The 18,090-nt window shown below is 37.9% G+C and overlaps 1 protein-coding gene across 3 annotated transcripts in view; it reads left to right on the top strand.

Annotated features, from left to right (window-relative positions):
• RASA2 (RAS p21 protein activator 2) overlaps positions 1-15,880 on the top strand; it is a 123,138-nt gene extending 107,258 nt beyond the window's left edge. For 2 of the 3 annotated variants that reach the window (XM_080676320.1, XM_080676319.1), the window contains exons 20-24: positions 9,381-9,463; positions 10,111-10,319; positions 11,247-11,350; positions 11,706-11,895; positions 13,577-15,880. In XM_080676320.1, the coding sequence (XP_080532446.1) occupies positions 9,381-9,463; positions 10,111-10,319; positions 11,247-11,350; positions 11,706-11,895; positions 13,577-13,607 (617 nt within the window). In that variant the 3' untranslated portion in view covers positions 13,608-15,880. Of the gene's footprint in view, positions 1-791; positions 804-9,380; positions 9,464-10,110; positions 10,320-11,246; positions 11,351-11,705; positions 11,896-13,576 lie in introns of all 3 variants that reach the window. The other variant, XM_080676318.1, reaches the window with a different exon arrangement.
• Positions 15,881-18,090: the final 2,210 nt, after the last annotated feature.

Genomic DNA, 18,090 nt, shown 5'->3' with positions numbered 1-18,090 from the left:
ATTTTTGAATGGCCTAGCCAGAAGACTATATATGTCCAAATATATTAGTAAGACATAAGAAACCAAGTGCATTTTATTTTTAGGCACCCAGATAATTTTTATGGCAGATAAATATGACTGAAGATCAATAGGCTACATACTTGCCCTTCCAGACAGCATTTTTTTATGCTAAGCATACTTCAAGGGATTTAGAAGTTATAGTTTATGTTGAATACTATATATATGTTCTCACATACATAGCAGCATTCTTAAAATAGTTGTCACAATGTGCCAATTATGTTTACAGTAACAGTACATTGAAATAAAATTTAAGGTGAGTCATTCTCCATGAGGAAATTAGCTATTTTTTTTTTTTTTCATTCAAAGTATTTTCTAATCCAAGCCAGTATTGTAAAGTCTTTTTTGGTTTTAGACTTTGAGAATCAGATGATAGCTTTGGACCCTTCCCTCCAGAAAAATGCACATACAAACTAGACACAAAACTTTGCATGTAATTTCAGGGAGTTCATAGACCCAAAGTCTATTCACAGTTCTCAAGAACCTCTGTTCTATCCAGTGATCTTATGAGCATAAAATTGTGTAGAATGATTAGGCTGCTCTAGGTATAAAATAGACATATTAGAAGTTACATTGTTTTCAGGCCTTAACATGTTGGAATGACAGTGGAGGAGTGAGCTCTATTATATGAAGTTTACCAAAGGCTACAATTTTAAGCATCCATGTTTGTTGCCTTAACTATTTTGATGGATTTTTTCAAAATGTATTACATGCTTTCCTGCCTTCTAAAAAAGAGTTCATTGAACGTAAGTTAACGTTTTCTGGATGACTTGGGTCTGTCAGTGATAATATTAATTATTATATAATGCTCTGATTTAGTGATGTTTTCAGGGCTGCTATGAGTGTGTGCAGCTGTTTACTCCCCAGCTAAATGCCTTGGACTGCTGTCGCTTTTTGTGTTCCTGTGTTTGCTTTATATAATTTTTCTCTATTCTCTTTATGTTTAGGCTGTCACTTAATTTCTTGTGCTGTCAGTGAACCATAACGTAACATCTCACTTCCACCTCCATCACCCACCTCCATTTTATAAGGCTAATATACTAGGAGTGAGGATACAGGTTCTGTGTTTGTTAAAATTATGCATAAGATTAAAAGTCTTTGATGAAAGACTTCAGGAATTTCCTCTATAAATAAAATACATGGGCTTTGGATTCTTTGTTTGGTTGTTAAGCAAATGTTTTGTTTACTTCCTGTTTCCTTTCTGCTTTCTGGATAGCCACAGCTGCTAGTTAAATCTCTTGCTGCACTTACTACGTGACTTTGGTGTCTGAAAGAGTGCCTCCCAAATTTCCTATAACATAGCTCTGAATCATTGAGTCTCACTCTATCCTCTTACTGGAAACTAGTATTCTGAATTTTTCTGCCACTTAGAATCAAACAATATAGTCTTTTCCCAAATTACTGGGAACGGAATTAATAGAAATTTTCTCATTTTTAAGGGTATTTCTCAAATAAGTTATTAAAAATTTGGTGCCTGCTTAGAGAATTACTAACAAGCAATAGTAAGCAACAAACCTTTAATACAACTAAATTAATGTGTGGCAAATGAATATTATGGGTCACTCGATCAGTTATCAGTCATGCTTACATTGACAATTTTTTATGGGCCTGTGTGCTTGGATTATGATTTTATATTGCTGTATTGTGATGCAGTCATCTACACGTGGAAGTTTTCCTCGTTGTGTGCGGTCACTCGATCAGTTATCAGTCATGCTTACATTGACAATTTTTTATGGGCCTGTGTGCTTGGATTATGATTTTATATTGCTGTATTGTGATGCAGTCATCTACACGTGGAAGTTTTCCTCGTTGTGTGCGGGACCTGGGGAGTTATTGGTGTTCCAGCCTCTTCCTGTCTCACCCAGCCTCTCCTTTTGCATTCTCCCTATGTTGCTTCACCGGACTACTCTTGCAGTTCATTAACTTGTACTCTTTTATATTTGTGCTTTTGCATATGCTCTACATAGAAATCCCCTTTTCTTCACCTGTGTAATTTGCTGTCCTTTAGCATCAAATCCAGTGTTCGTCTTTACAGAAGTCATTTATAAGCCTCCAGCCACCCCAGTTGAGCTATTCCTTTACTATGTTTCTTTAAGGCTTTAGTGATCACTTCTGTTACATAGGTGGTCCTTACTTTTCTCTCTTCCTCTAGTCTTTAAAATCCTTAGTGGTTAGGGCCATGTTTTACTACCTTCATTAATGCATTAGTAAATGTTTTAAATAAATGGTATTTTTCAAAGAAGGCCATATCTTCTAGATATGTTGTCATCTTAATTATTTTAAGAACCACTGCTCTAGGCTTCTGAACTGTTCACCAAGCATAGTAATAATAGATTAACAAATTAACCTCTGAAATTTTATCCTGTGTTCTCCAAATTTGATTAGATCTTATCTACTTTTGGGAGACCTGACATATTCAGGTACATACATACAGCCTACACAACTTCCATGTGATAGTAAATGTTCTAGCTCATATAGCTTGTGGACAGTGTAAAAGAAATTTCCATGAAGCTTTAAACAGAAATCTCAATACATTTGGGTTGACTTGATTTTCACCTGCTTTTTTTTTTTTTTAATCTTCACACTGTTCTAGACTTGGAGAACACAGTAGTGAATAAAACATACCAAAATCCTTGCCCTTCTGGATCTTACTATTTAGTAGTAATAGACAATACATACAAAAAAGTATGTACTGCCGAACCCGGTTTTGGCTCAGTGGATAGAGCGTCGGCCTGCGGACTGAGGGGTCCCGGGTTCGATTCCGGTCAAGGGCATGTAACTTGGTTGCGGGCACATCCCCAGTGGGGGGTGTGCAGGAGGCAGCTGATCGATGTTTCTCTCTCATCGATGTTTCTAGCTCTCTATCCCTCTCCCTTCCTCTCTGTAAAAAATCAATAAAATATATTTTTAAAAAAAGTATGTACCTGTGCACCAAAAGGGTTGCCAGTTCAATTCCCAGTCAGGGCAGTATGGAAGGCAGCCGATCTCTCTCTCTCTCTCTTTCTCTCAGCATGTCCTTGGGGGAGGATTTAAAAAGAAAGTATGTCGTATATTGGGTGATTATAAATGAGATGGACAAAAAAAGAAGGGGAACATAGAATGATGGGCTTATTGAGTAGAGCTGCGATACTAAAAAATTTTTAAATGTCCTAAGAGTGACATTTCAGCAAAGACCTAAAGATGATGAGGGAATGTGCCATGTGGATATTTGGGGTAGTAATAATGCAGACATAACTAATGGCAGCCAGCACAAACGCCCTGAAACAGAAGCTTGCCTGGAGTATTCAAGAAACATGAGAAAGCTCTTGCGGCTAAGGAAAAGGAAACGAGCAAGGGGTAATCATAGAAACGGATGTCAAAAGATCATGGGGAAGTTAGACTTTATAGGGCTTTGTAGACCATTGGAAGTCTTTTACTCTTAAGATGGAAAGACATTGGAGAGTTATAAGTAGAGGAATAACATTTTAATGGGATTAATCACTCACGTCATGTGGAGTGCTGTGAGAAGAGTAGAATGCAGGGGTCAAGGAGACCAGTTAAGGGGCTGTTGCAGTAATACAGTGGGGAAAGGGGGCCAGTTGGTAACAATGGAGGTGGTAAAAATGGATCACATTCCAGGTCTGTTTTGAAGATAGTACTCACAGGATTTGCTAGAGGATCAGATATCAAGAGTGAGAGAAAAAGGCAGGATCCTCCTAACCCACCCTGCCCAGAAATGTTATATATTTCTTACATAACATACTTCTCTTTTCTGGATTTATTATTTATTTTGCAGGAATTATTTCAGATAAGCTTTATGGCTGATAAATTGTCTGAGTCCTTGCATATTTTTTAAAAAGTGTTTATTTTACCCTTGCTCTTAAATGATAGTTAGACTGAATTTAACATTATGTTTCCTCAGAACTTCTAAGAAATTACTCCATGGAGTCCTAGCTGGTGGCTCAGTGGATAGAGTGTCAGCCTGGGGACTAAAGGGCTGTTCGGTTCCAGTCAAGGGCACACGCCCAGGTTGCGGCCTTGATCCCCAGTAGGGGGCGTGCAGGAGGCAGCCGATCAATGATTCTCTCTAATCATTGATGTTTCTATCTCACTTTCTCTCTGAAATCAATAAAAATATGTATATATTTTTAAAAAGGTAATACTCCATGGTTTGCTAGTTTCCATTGTTGCTGGTGAGAATTTTTATGTCAGTCCTCTAATTCTCAATCTTGATTCTTCTTCCTAAAAACTTAAGACTTCCTTTAGCTTTCAAGTTTTGATATTTTACAGTCAATTGTATAGGTATTGCCTTTTTGCTTCTATTTGCTCAGTATTTGATGGATCTTTTTTGTCTGAAGGTTTCTCCCTTTATCTCTTGGACATTTTCATTGGTAATTTTCTCCTGAACACTATTTCTCTTCTGTATCTGGAATTCTTATTAGACAGCTATTGAAACTTCTAAATCCATCCACTGCGGCTCTTAACTTTTTTACTTACAGTTTCTTTGTCTTATTTGTACGTATTTTTTAGAGAGTCCTCAGTAAAGTCTTCTGTTTTAATAATTTATTTGAAATTCTATTTACTGTGAATTAACTCTGATGACATGACAATATATGAGCCTGGGAGCAGTGTGCTTTCTCTGTGTATGCCATACTATAATTTGTCCAGAAATTAACAAATATAGCAATCCTAGGGTATGTGCATGCTTTGTATATTCAACAAATCTAAAAATAGAAATTTCCTGCAAAATTTTTAAATTCTCTGTAACCTCTGTGGTGCCCATTGTAGTGTAGATCGGCACCCACAGACATGTCTTCTGCCCCATAATTTGTCACACAGTTTCCTCCGATTTCCTCTCTTTGTTGTGCTACGTGTGTCTCTCCTTTAGAGTTTGGTGATTTCCTCATCTCTTTGGTGATTTTGTGTTGTGTGTGTGATTTGCTCATATTTGTTCATCTTTTTGGTGATTTTTTTGTAATTTGCTCATATTTGTGTTTTACAGTTTGATCACTGCTCGAGTGTTCAGTGGCTTACGGCCCTTGATTGTGAGGGAGGGGCAAGGGTGCTAGTGCTTGTTTCCTGGTGTGGGTGCTCTTCTTCCCTCCTGAGGGCCAGCAACTACCTGTGGCATGGCACCGCTCTACAGCCCAGTATGCATCCTTGCTGCTTTAGCCCAGGATATATGCCTCTGTTGACTGATGCTTAGCATAAGCTGTGGGGGGTGGGAGAAGGAGAGATGAGGACCTAATTGGCCCAGCTGTTCCAGATGCAGCTCACCGACTAATCATCCTGATGTATGTCTGAGTGTGTCTGTTGACTCTGGCTTAAAGCTGTCTTCTAACCAGTCCTACTTTTGCAGATGTCTTCTACGCTATATGTAGCTCCGCCTGCGGCTTTCTTGAGTTTCTTCCCTCCCCATTTCCCCTGCCATAAATTTGACCTTGTCTGCTTTCAGGACACTACTGTTAATCTTTTCTTATCATCCTGTGCACTTACAGTTTGTATTTGTTTAAGTTAAATGTCATTTCCTTAGAAAAGTTTCCCCTAACCACCCAATTCAAAATAACTTCCCAATTTCTATAACATCACTTCAGGTAATTTTCATTATAGCATTCATCTCCACCTAATACGTATTTTTCTATCTCAGTCTTTCCAGACCTAATGTCAACTTCATTAGGGGCCTATTATGTTCTGCTTACTGCTTAGTCCCAAGTGAGATACAGTGTCTGGTATATAGTACACATTCAATACAATAGTTGAATTAAGTGATATATATCACATCTGCTTGAATTACACAAATTTTAGATTTTATAATAGGAACCAGGCTTAGCAAATAGTCTATATTAACCTCTCTGTTTAAGACAGAAAGCCTTTATTAAACAAATAACTGCCTTTGACCAAAAAGCTGTATATTATATGGACTAATGTAAAATGTAAAGGTCTTAACCTCTAGCACTTTAATCTACATGTCATTAAAACAAAGTTTGGGGAAAGAAAACAAAGCTTTGACTTTCTAAGAACAACATTACAAAATGACCAGAAAAAGTCATAATCCTACTTGTTTATAGTTCCTATGATTATATGAGATCAAGTCTGTTCTCCCGTAAATTGTAAGTTGAAGTGCATCATATTCTTCATGCCATATTATTATGGAGCTTCTTTTTTTAGAGGGAGAGGGAGAGAGAAACATCGATGTGAGACCAAAACATCTATTGGCTGGCTCCTAAGCGTGCCCACCCCCCCCCTCACCCCCCAGGATCGAGCCTACAACCCAGGCTTGTGCCCTGACTGGGAATCAAACCCATAACCTTTTGGTACACAGGATGATGCCGAACCAACTGAGCTACCCCAGCCAGGACTGGAGCTTCTTTAGCAAACTCAAATTTCCAAATTTTTAAATTGGGTTAAAGATTCACTATACCAAATAAAATTTTTACTTTTGTTCCCTGTATCTCTTAGAGTAAATTTGGTAGCTCTAGTCACCTGACCAGCCAACATGTGATAGTAATGAACAATTTTTTAATGAAAAGTCATTATTTTGAGGGTTACCCCTTAATTATATTGGAAAACCAGAAAAATTTACCTAGATACAGACAGATTCACTGCTCAGGTAATAACTCCATGAATGAAAATTAAGTTTCGAATAGGCCTCTGTCGCTAAGTTTTTGGGGTTTTTTTGTTTGTTTTTTATTGGTATAGGTTGTGGTTGACTGGCTTTTCAAATGTTTATTTTTTTTTAATTTTAATAAATCTTTGTTGTTCAGATTATTACAATTGTTCTTCTTTTTTTCCCCATAGCTCCCCTCCACCCAATTCCCATCCCACCCTCTGCCCCTACCTCCCCCCGCACTGTCCTCATCCATAGGTGTACGATTTTTGTCCAGTCTCTTCCCGCACTCCCCACACCACTTTCCCCCCAAGAATTGTCAGTCCACTCCCTTTCTATGCCCCTGATTCTGTTATATTCACCAGTTTATTCTCTTCATCAGATTTTTTTATTCACTTGATTTTTAGATTCACTTGTTGATAGATATGTATTTGTTGTTCATAATTTTTATCTTTACCTTTTTCTTCTTCTTCCTCTTCTTAAAGAATACCTTTCAGTATTTCATATAATACTGGTTTGGTGGTGAACTTTAGCTTTTTCTTATCTGTGATGCTCTTTATCTGCCCTTCAATTCTGAATGATAGCTTTGCTGGGTAGAGTAATCTAGGTTCTTGCTATTCATCACTTTGAATATTTCTTGCCACTCCTGTCTGGCCTGCATAGTTTCTGTTGAGTAATCAGCTGACAGTCGTATGAGTGCTCCCTGGTAGGTAACTAACTGTTTTTCTCTTGCTGCTTTTAATATTCTCTCTTTGTCTTTTGCTCTTGGCATTTTAATTATGATGTGTCTTGGTGTGGTCCTCTTTGGATTCCTTTTGTTTGGGGTTCTGTGCGCTTCCTGGACTTGTAAGTCTATTTCTTTCACTAGGTAGGGGAAGTTTTCGGTCATTATTTCTTCAAATAGGTTTTCAGTATCTTGCTCTCTCTCTTCTTCTGGCACCCCCATAATTCTGATGTTGGTATGCTTGAAGTTGTCCCAGAGGCTCTTTACACTATCTTCATATTTTTGGATTCTTTTTTCTTTTTGCTTTTCCGGTTGAGTGTTTTTTGCTTCTTTGTATTTCAAATCTTTGACTTGATTCTTGCGATCCTCTAGTCTGCTGTTAGATCTCTGTATATTTTTTTATTTCAGTCAGTGTATGCTTAATTTCTAGTTGGTCCTTTTTCATATCCTCCAGGGTCTCACTAAATTTATCGGCCTTTTCTAGGAAATTCTTGAAAAACCTTATAACTGTGGTTTTGAACGCTGTATCCAGTCATTTGCTTTCCTCCATTTCTTTCATTTGTGACCAGCTTCTTTGTCTCTGCATTTTGGCTGCTTCCCTGAGTTGATAGAGTGGCTTTGTGTGCGAGGTGTCCTATAGGGCCCAGTGGCTCAGCCTCCCCAGTTACATGAGGTGGACACTCTTGGTGCACCCCTTTGTGGGCTGTGTGCACCATCTTGTTGTAGTTAAGTCTTGATTGTTGTTGGAATCACTGGGAGGAATTGACCTCCAGGCCAATTGGCTGTGAAGATCAGCTGTGTCTATGCTGGGAGAACTTCTGTGCTGGAGACACACTTATAAGACAAGACTTGCAAAAGCCTCTGTGCTCAGCTTGGATGGGGCGGAGTCTCAGGGTGGAGCAGACAGCCTTGGCTTCCCGTCAGCCCTGCCCTAATAGGCCCCTGTGTCTCAGTGTCCCGTGGTAATCGCTGCAAGCACCTCTGAGAGAAAGCCACCCTCGAGTTGCGCTGACTGCCAGACAGTCCATTTTCTCCCCGAATGAGTCTGGGTCCCCAGAGTCTCGCCCGGAACTGGAGTTCAGTGCAGTCGGGAGCTTTTTTTGCTTGAGAAAGCCAGCTGTGTACTCAGTTGCCCGCCCTCTCGGCGCACGCGCCTCGGTACCTCTGCCTTCTGCAGCTCCTCTGAGTCTCAGTGTGCTTTTCTCTTTCCTGACAGTCCAGTTTCTCCCCGTATGAGTTTGGGTCCCCAGAGTCTCGCCCGGAACTGGAATTCAGCGCAGTCGGGAGCTTTTGTCTCCCTCCCCTTGAGAAAGCCAGCCGCGTACTCAGTTGCCAGTCCTCTCCATGCGCGCGTCTGAGTACCTCTGCCTCCTGCAGATCCTCTGAGTCTCAGTGTGCTTTTTCTTTCCTTCTAGTTGTAGAATTTCCTCTCAGCCAGCCTTCCTGTGGTTCTGGATGATGTCCATTTTGTGTTTTAGTTGTAGTTTTGAAATTGTTCTGCGAGGCAACAGTTTAGGTGTTTATCTATGCCGCCATCTTGGTTTCTCCCCGCCAAGTATTTTTTTTCAGTCTCCATTTAATATTACAAACTATTATAACATTTTACCAAATTATATTGAATGTTAAGAAAAGATTTATGAGAATTTGTTCTAATCAACTAAGAATGCTTTTTTAGTATGACCTCACAGTAAAATAAAAATAATGCTAGATATATAAAAAATAATTATAACATTTTTATTTTCTACATAGAGATCAAATTTATTTCCACATTTTTCCTTGAAAATGTTTTAATTTTATACTGAAAAAAAGTAAAGAGGAAGTCACTTTATAGAAAACAATCAAAAGTTATCTGTTCCATAAAACAAAGAATATTTATATGTGTGTTCAGTTTGGAAATCTGTAGTTACTTATACTCCTACCATCAAGAAGATGAACTTAAACCTTACAGAATTAGCCTCTTAGCTTTATAATTCTGAGGAAATTATTTTAATTTTGTTGTACTTTTCTTTTTAGGCAAAGATGCAATTTACACAATTCCAGTGAAAAACATTCTTGCTGTGGAAAAACTGGAAGATAGCTCTTTCAACAAGAAAAATGTAAGTACAGAAATAATTAAAGCTTTTTAAACTGCTTATAATTACTTAGTTGAAAATTTTCCAGAGGTTGGTCATTTTAGTGTTTGCCATTAATCATTAATATTTTATAATTGGTGTTTAGAACTGTCTTAAAATTGTCCGTTATTGTTGATGCCTTGGTAGAGTCTGCCTAGCCTATTAAGTTAACGGCACTTTTCTCAATATTACCCTATTAAACTTCTCAGCTTGACACTTAAGTCTTTAGTAATATATTCTCAACCAATCTGTGCAATCCTATCTTCTGCTGCCATTTAGTACATACCATTATACTCCAGCCAACCAAGGTGATTTCCTTGTTTTGCTCTATTTCCCACTGCTTTGCCATTATTTATACTTTTTCCTCCATCTGAAATTCCCTCCCTTTATTCCTATTTATATGATAGTCCGTTCCTTTGGCCATATGTGGCTTCTAAAAATTATACAGTTATATACAGTTTAGTATCATGTGACTCAGATTGTCCTTGCTTGAAAAGTAACAGTTCATAAGCTACTTCAGCAACAGTTATCTAGCCAAGCAAACTATATTTCTGTGATATACCTTTTTCTGTTTTGTACTATGTGTTAGCTTTTAGACTGTCACTAACTTTTTGTCTTAATTGCCTATAAAGATGTTCCAAGTAATTCATACGGAGAAACCACTCTATGTCCAGGCAAATAATTGTGTAGAAGCTAATGAATGGATAGACGTACTCTGCAGGGTGAGCCGGTGCAATCAGAACAGGCTCAGCTCTTATCATCCCTCTGCATATCTAAATGGCAGCTGGCTCTGCTGTCAGGAGACCAGTGAAAATGCTCTCGGCTGCAAGCCATGTACTGCGTAAGTTTCTTCCTGATTAAAAAGTAATGTTTCAAATGTGGTCTATCTATACAATGGAATATTACTCAGCCATAAAGTGAAATGACATACTTTTATATGCTACAAATACACATGAACCTTGGAAACATGCTAAATGAAAGAAGCCAGACAAAAAGACCATATACCTTATGATAATATTTATATAGTATCCAGAATAGATTAATTCATAGAGACAGAAAGTAGATTAGCAGTAGCATGGGGTGGGAGGGCAGGAGGGATGGAGAGTGCTAATGGATAAAGAGTTTCTTTTTAGAGTGATAAAAATGCTCTCAAATTAATAGTGGCTGGCACAAGTCAGAAAAAAAGGGTCACGTAAACTTGAGCCAAGATATCAAGGAAGAAGGGCTAAGCATTCTCTTTTTAAAAAATGTTTTTATGATGTTTTTATTGATTTCAGAGAGGAAGGGAGAGGGAGAGAGGGATAGAAACATCAATGATGAGAGAGAATCATTGATCAGCTGCCTCCTGCATGCCCCCCACCAGAGGTCAAGACTGCAAACCAGGCATGTGCCCTGACTGGGAATTGAACCATGACCCCGTGATTTATAGGTCGGTGCTCAGTCACTGAGCCATACTGGCTGGGCTAAGCACTCCCTTTTTTGATTGTATAGAACAGCTATTGAATTAAGAAGTAATGTGTTACTATTGAGATGAAGCATAGGTTATGAAAATGATTTCACTTTTAAATTCCTCTCCTTTTGATTCGAGTTGCATAATAACCAAACCTCTGTTGGCGCTGTTTAATTTAATTACCAAATGTGACTAGATTTCTTAGGTTCCTTCTGCAAAATTCTGTGGTTTTGTTTTTTAGTCTCAAACTGTCAAAAGTGTTTGGCATGTTAACAAAGTGAAATTTTTCCAATGTCTTTAATTTCATTTTTACCGTAGAGGTGTCCCTGCAGACATCCAGATAGATATTGATGAAGACAGAGAAACAGAAAGAATTTATTCCCTTTTTACCCTCAGTTTACTTAAGCTACAGAAAATGGAAGGTAATGTATGATTAAAATATTTTTATTTAACCATGTTCCTTAATTACCAATTCCTGAAGTATTGCTTTGGCATTATCTTAAAGTTGAAAATAATCATATTTACCAAAATGTTACTTATATGGCAGTTGACAAACTGTCAAAGGGGGGAGAATTTCTCATAGATACTCATGAAGTAAAAGTGCTATTTTTGCATAAATGTAAGTATCATAATTAATAAAATGAATGTATTTTGGTTATCTGTGCATTTCCAGGGGAAATCTCCCCAGGTTGAGACACTTAAAAAGTTCTTATTTCTACTACTAATTACATTTATGGAACATAGTTGTCTGATCAGAGATTTTGCTGCTCCTTGTAGAGGCTTGTGGAACTATAGCGGTATATCAAGGACCACAGAAAGAGCCTGATGATTATTCTAACTTTGTTATCGAGGATTCTGTAACAACCTTTAAGACAATTCAGCAAATAAAAAGCATCATAGAGAAGCTAGATGAACCTCATGAAAAGTATAGGAAGAAAAGATCAAGTAGTGCAAAATATGGGAGCAAGTAAGTATTTTTAAGGTTCTTTTTAAACATAGTTTGAGATTGCTCTGTGCTCACACCTGAAATGCAGGCCTCCTACCTTCATCATTCAAGACCCAGCTCAGAACCTTCCTCTTGTGTAAGAATCTCCCTGGCCAGTGATCTTTGTCTTTTCAGTTCTGGTATCATTTCCTCATGTTGGTGCTGTACTTCATCTCTACTTTTAATGTTATATCCTAACGTTATCCATTAAATTGAATACTCAGTAGCCTGTTATTTGTTTTGTTTTTACCGATCCTCATCCTCCTTAGTATCTCCCACAGTGCCTTATACATACTATGTACCAAAAAAAAAAAAAAAAAATGTGATGTCAAAGTGCCAGAGTACTTTATAGTGGATTTTCAGATCCATCTCAGCTGTAGATGGATACTACAGTGGATAACAACACAGCTAACATTTATTAGGAGCTTATTCTAGCACCAGGTACTGTGCCCAGTACTTTACATCAGATCACTTAGATTGTTTTTAGCAGCAAGTAACACAAAATCCCAGTTGAAGTCCTAACCAATAAGAAATCTTTTAATCTCACAAATTGAGTCCTAACTTCTACAGTTGTTTAGCTCACCAGCTCAGCGCTCTCATCAAAGTGCATCCAGCCACTCAACCTCCTCAACAGGTGATTTCTGTCCCCAGCTGTCCCCTCGTGCTCACAGATGGGCTACAATAGTTCAGAGCCTCACATTTTTATATAATAGTGTCCAGAGGTAAAAGGAGCTGTTTTATCCTCACTGAGAGAAAAGAACCTTATCTAACGTTAACCCCAGTTTCCCCTAGGTTGCAGGACTGTCCGGACTAGCACTGGAATCTTTTTTCTGTTTACACAGAAGTAAATAGGGAGGGGACAGTCCTTAGACCAGCAAATAAGTGTGTGCCACAAGGTACACTCTCTCATTGATCCTCACATCAGCCTAACGTTGTTATAATCCCATTTTCAGCTAAAGGAACTGAGGCTCGGGCAAGAGAAGTGCCTTGCCCAAGGTCACACAGCTGACTGGTGAGGGGACTTTGAATCCTGGCCCCATCACTTTAGGTGTGTGTGTTTTTTAAATTATGCAGATTATTATATTTGTGCTTTTTTGAACAGTGAAAATCAGTTTGACAGATATAAATGTTTATGTTCTCCCTGGATCGAAGGCTCAGTATATTGTAAACATCCTAATCCTGTCTCTTCTACATTAGTGTAGTCGGTTCTCTTCCAACAGTATCATGTGGTTTTGGAGCCCCAGGAAGTTTCCATATGAGCCCTAACCGGTGTCGGCCATCTTTAATTAGTAGGCCCCCCTTGTACACGCACACTATGCCCCTCTCCAGCTTTATTTTTCTCTATCAAGAAATACCAGTCCCTCTTGTACTAAATATTTTACTTGTTCATTTTATTTTCCTTATCCCATAATGTAAGCTCCAGGAGGACAAAAGGTTTTGTCGATTCTGTTCACTGTTGTAGCTGTAGCTTCTGAAATAGTGCCTGACATTTAATAGGTGGTTAGGTGGTCAGCAAATACTTGCTGAGTTTATGAAATAAGACTTGGCATAAGAGATTACCAAGGGAAAATTATAAATAATAGATACTTCGCGATATTTGTCACTTTTTAAAATGGTATGTTTTTTAACTTTTGAAAAATGATTTTCTCTTATTTTTTTCTAGGGAAAATCCAATTGGTGGGAAAGCATCTTAGAGTTTGACCAATTGATTCAGAACTGGAAAATACTATTTTTGTTGGAGTTTTTCAATTCAACATATGTTTTGTTTATAGTATTTAAGAATGAACATTGGCTTCAGTGTCACCTGCATTCATTTTGTATTTAATATTTAATAATTGGAATTAACTGTTTGGGGATCCCGTATTGATGTATTGCTATAGAATTTGAAATCCAAGATTCCCTTCATATCTGTGTATTGAAAGCCATGTTTCTGCAACTTTTTTAAATAGAAAGAATCTTCCTAAAGAAGCTTTGTAACAAAAGGAGAACTCCTCCGTACCATCTCTTTTTGTAACACACTCCGTGTTCTGTGAACTTTTCACTACCATTAGTGCCTGCTCTATACTGCCAACATTGTGTTGTTTTTCTAGAAAATCCCAGCCAATAACTCAGAGCTTTCCATTATTTAGTTCAGACCCTCTGCCTCAAAAAAAAAAAAAAAAAAAAATACAAGATTTTCCTTTGGTCCATTAGTCTTACAGATTACATTAAGAGCAGCAACAGAAACTTTAGAAAACTGCCTGTTTAAAGATGCAAACAGAACTCAGATAGGAGGAACCAGGGAACATGCACTGTTGGGTGCATCTTGTTTACATTTGGGATGAATGGTGGCAAATGAAATAAAATGAGACCACTAAATTTTTTTTCATTGTTTTAAATATCAGGTACTCATTTTCTTGATTTGAAAGTTCAGGTTAACATGACTTCTAAGGACATTTCTTCTGAAAAAGGAGAGAGTAAACAGTGAACGAAGGTGGTGGGAAAATCACTCGACTTCACCTGCTGTTCCATGTTGTGTTATATAAGGGCCATCATCAGGACGCCCTCTCCAAGTGTGACTGTTACCAAGTTGAGAGCCAACTCCAGAACAGTCGCCCAGCGCACTTTAATAATCTGGGCTCCCAGCCCCAGATTATGCTTTAGATACTCTGTGGTATCTAATCCTTATGATCAGTTCAATGATCGGTGTTTAAGTCTAGAAATAGTGCTTTCCTGAAAATGTTTATATTTCATTGCTATTTCTTTATTGCCTGCTAGCCAAATGGAATTTGGGCAAGCAACTGTTTGAATCCTCTTTTATCCTATTAATTTACCTTTATCCTAAAAACCGTAACTGTAAATAAGCAATCGAAGCAAGTTGCCAACTTGAAGTCAAGAGGGATATACTTTGCTTCATCAGTATTAAAAACCACGGTACTTTTATTTTGTCTTTTTAAATTGAAACATTTTCTAAATGTGGTACTTTGAACCTTGGAGTATTTACACGTTTCGGTTTAAAACTGTGACTTAGTAATGTAAGTCTGGCTAGTAGTGCTTTTTTTGTTTGGCTCCCAAGGGCCTCATTCCTCTGCTGTTACCTATGAGTACTTTGATTTTTACTACCTGATCTGCTTTCTCTGCCTTTTCCACACTTGAAAAAATATATGGCAGCTCACTTCACCCTAAAAACCTGGAAACCCCAAGAAGGAGAGAAAAGAACGATATAGACTACTCTTGCCATAAATGCCAGTTCTGGTTCTTAGATTAGCCACTTCCATCAGTTGAAATTGAGGTGATCTCTTACTTGTTTTGTTGTTATTGTTTGTTTTGTTTTTGGTTCAACCTTGTGTTTTAATATTCATTTAATAAGATGATGGGCAATAGCAAAGTTTTCACTCCCAGGAATATAATTTATCAAACTGAATGATTTTATTTGCCAAAGAAATCTGTTTATAATATAACAGGTAACGGTTAAGTGTCAAACGAGGCTTTCCTTATTATTCAAAAAAATGACAAATGCTGTGGCTTTTGTCTCTGATTTTGAAGCCTAATTTCATGCATTTATCAGAAAGTCTCATTCATACCAGGTTTTAGAAAACAGATTGTTTTAAAAGTAAAAGCACCTTTAATTTGTTCTAACGGTACATACTGTAAAGACAGAATGCAACAGAGCTTTTCAGGTGTGCTTGCTGATGTGAAAAATACAGGACTTATTCTCAAGTTAAATTACCAGCCTTGATTGATATTATTTGCTTCCATTTTTATAACTTGGAAATTAATACGTTGCTAGTAAATATCGGTTTTTAAAGTGTCCAGTTTTAAAATGTAAGTTATCAAAACTTAATGTAGTGCATTTGTGTAACCATATTGTATTATTGAGAATGTATTTTTATTTAAATTTTATTTTCTTATCAAGAGTATTATAAAAATTAAAAACTTTTGTAACTGTTGCTTGGAAATAACTCAAATAAATTACAAGAAGCCCGTCCGTTCTTTGTGAGACCTTACTTTCTTACTGATTTAGGAATTCTTGTTTAAAATATTGTACCTCACTTACTAGTAAGGGAATATCGGAAGTGAGGAACCCTCAGTTACTAAGAAAACGAAGCAGTTTGGAAAGGGCTCAGTATTCTTGCATTTAACCAGGCTGATGTTTGATGGACTGTGGTCATTTTTTGTTATTCATTCAACAGACTTGTTTTGAGGGCCTATCGTGTGCCGTGCAGGGCCCTGTCATTCCTTGGAGCCATGCACGCCTGGTGTTCAGGAATATATTTTACTCCTGTCTGGGTAAATAATTTAGAGCTGAGTGTTCAGCCTATGTTAGCCTTTTTGAAGAATCTCATGTTCTACTCTTCAGAAAAAGGTCGACACCATAGTCTCTGGTGACTCAGGTGCCACACCGACTCTGCAGGTGAGCCTGCAACGGAGCTCAACTTTCAGTGCATCCTTCTGGGTGTTGGGATTCGATCATGTCGTGCCACTTTGCTGATTTGTCTAGAGAACATAGAGTGACAGCCCCAAATGCCGGTCAGTCAATTTCTTGTACCCCCAAGGTGAGGGACAAGAATCCTTCCCAGTAGAACCTCAATATCACTCTGAGCATCTCTAAATCAACCTTCATAAAACAGCCCACATGACTCCAGAAGAGGTTAAGGTTAATAAGGAGGAAAGAATAAGGTTCTGAATCTCTAAGGATCTTATTTGTATTGAAATACCAGATCCCAGCTCAGACTGGCCCATGTTATTAGAATAGAACTTGTCAGAAATATTAAAGAATTAGAGTTCCACTCCACGATGTAAACAAGCTATATCTTTGAAGAAAAAGGGGGTCATACTTTAGTTGGGTTTCCTTTCCAAATTGCGTGATTCCAAAATGAGAGAGAACTGAGGCTAAGCAGGGTCCCTTTATGTGTACACAGAGCCTGGCACTGCTGTGTTCTGGTCTCTGCTGTTTCTCTTCTACTCTAGGCCAATGGCCAGTGCTGACCTTTTAGAGAAGAACCTGTCTTGGGTAGACATGACATGCTTCAAAATAAACTGACCAGTCTTTAGAGAGTTGATTTCTCATACACATCCTCACCTGAGGTTCGGTCTTTTCTGGCCAAAAGGTTCATTCTTTGGCATGTCATTTTGCATTTGACTTCTTAGTTTGGTGACACCACTTGCTACCATTTTTTAAGCTTATGCCTATATTTTATATTAACAGCAGAGAAGGTGTAACCCAAGCGTGTCAAACTTACGGCCCACAACGAATATTTTTGCGGCCCAGCCAATGTAACGGTATGTAAGAAACGTTTTAATAAAAATTTCATAACTTAATTTTTACAATATCCTGTTACACATAATTATTAATAACGAACTGCAACATTCGCTAATGACTGATTACTGTAATTGTGTTGCATTCATTTCCCTTACTTGCCTTATGCGCAGGCGCACCATTTCTCTCCACTAATACTAGCAGCGAATATTAGCAGCCGATTGCCATGTCATTGGTCTTGGACTGACTTGTTTGGTGTGCTCAACAGGAAATATTTCGCTTTTGGAGAACAAGAAAAATAGGTTTATTTGCGTTACGCTTATTAATTTGTGCAGTTAGTGTCTGGTAATGTTCAAGAAAAAATACTAATTTTTATTAAAATGTATTATGTTAGTTAACGATGACTCAGTTCAGCCCTTTGTATTCAGCCTGTCTCTATCGAAATAAACTTACGTTTCTATGAAAATTTAAGCTTTTGTTTTTTTGCGGCCCTCATAAACTTAAACCTTGTTTATTTGGCCCATGTTAGCCTTTGAGTTTGACATGCTTTTGCTGTAACCTGTTTAATTACTAAAGTCCTATTATTTAGTTTTTTGCCTTGTGTTTCAGGTCCTCTTTGTTCCATATTATCAAAACCTTTGTACTTTCTTTGTATTGATCTACTTTTGACATGGAATTCAGTCTTAGACACAAAATTTTTGATCATCAAGAAAGAATTCTTTTGTCTGGAGTGAACAATATTGAATGTTTTCCAAATTTAACACATTCCTCAGTTCCTCCCAGAACTGAGAAGGCCACACTGCCTGCACTGTCTTTAAAAAAAAAGAAAAAAGCCTCGTCGGGTGGCTTGATTGGTTGGAGCATTGTCCCGTCAGCGCACTTGGAGGTTCCGTCCCCGGTGGGGTCATGTACAGGAGCAACTGATCGATGCTTCTCTC

This window comes from Plecotus auritus (assembly GCF_963455305.1).
Source record: "Plecotus auritus genome assembly, chromosome: 6".
NCBI classification, from domain to species: domain Eukaryota; kingdom Metazoa; phylum Chordata; class Mammalia; order Chiroptera; family Vespertilionidae; genus Plecotus; species Plecotus auritus.
The sequence above is the reverse complement of the archived record's forward strand: the minus strand, read 5'-3'. Positions and strand labels throughout refer to the sequence as shown.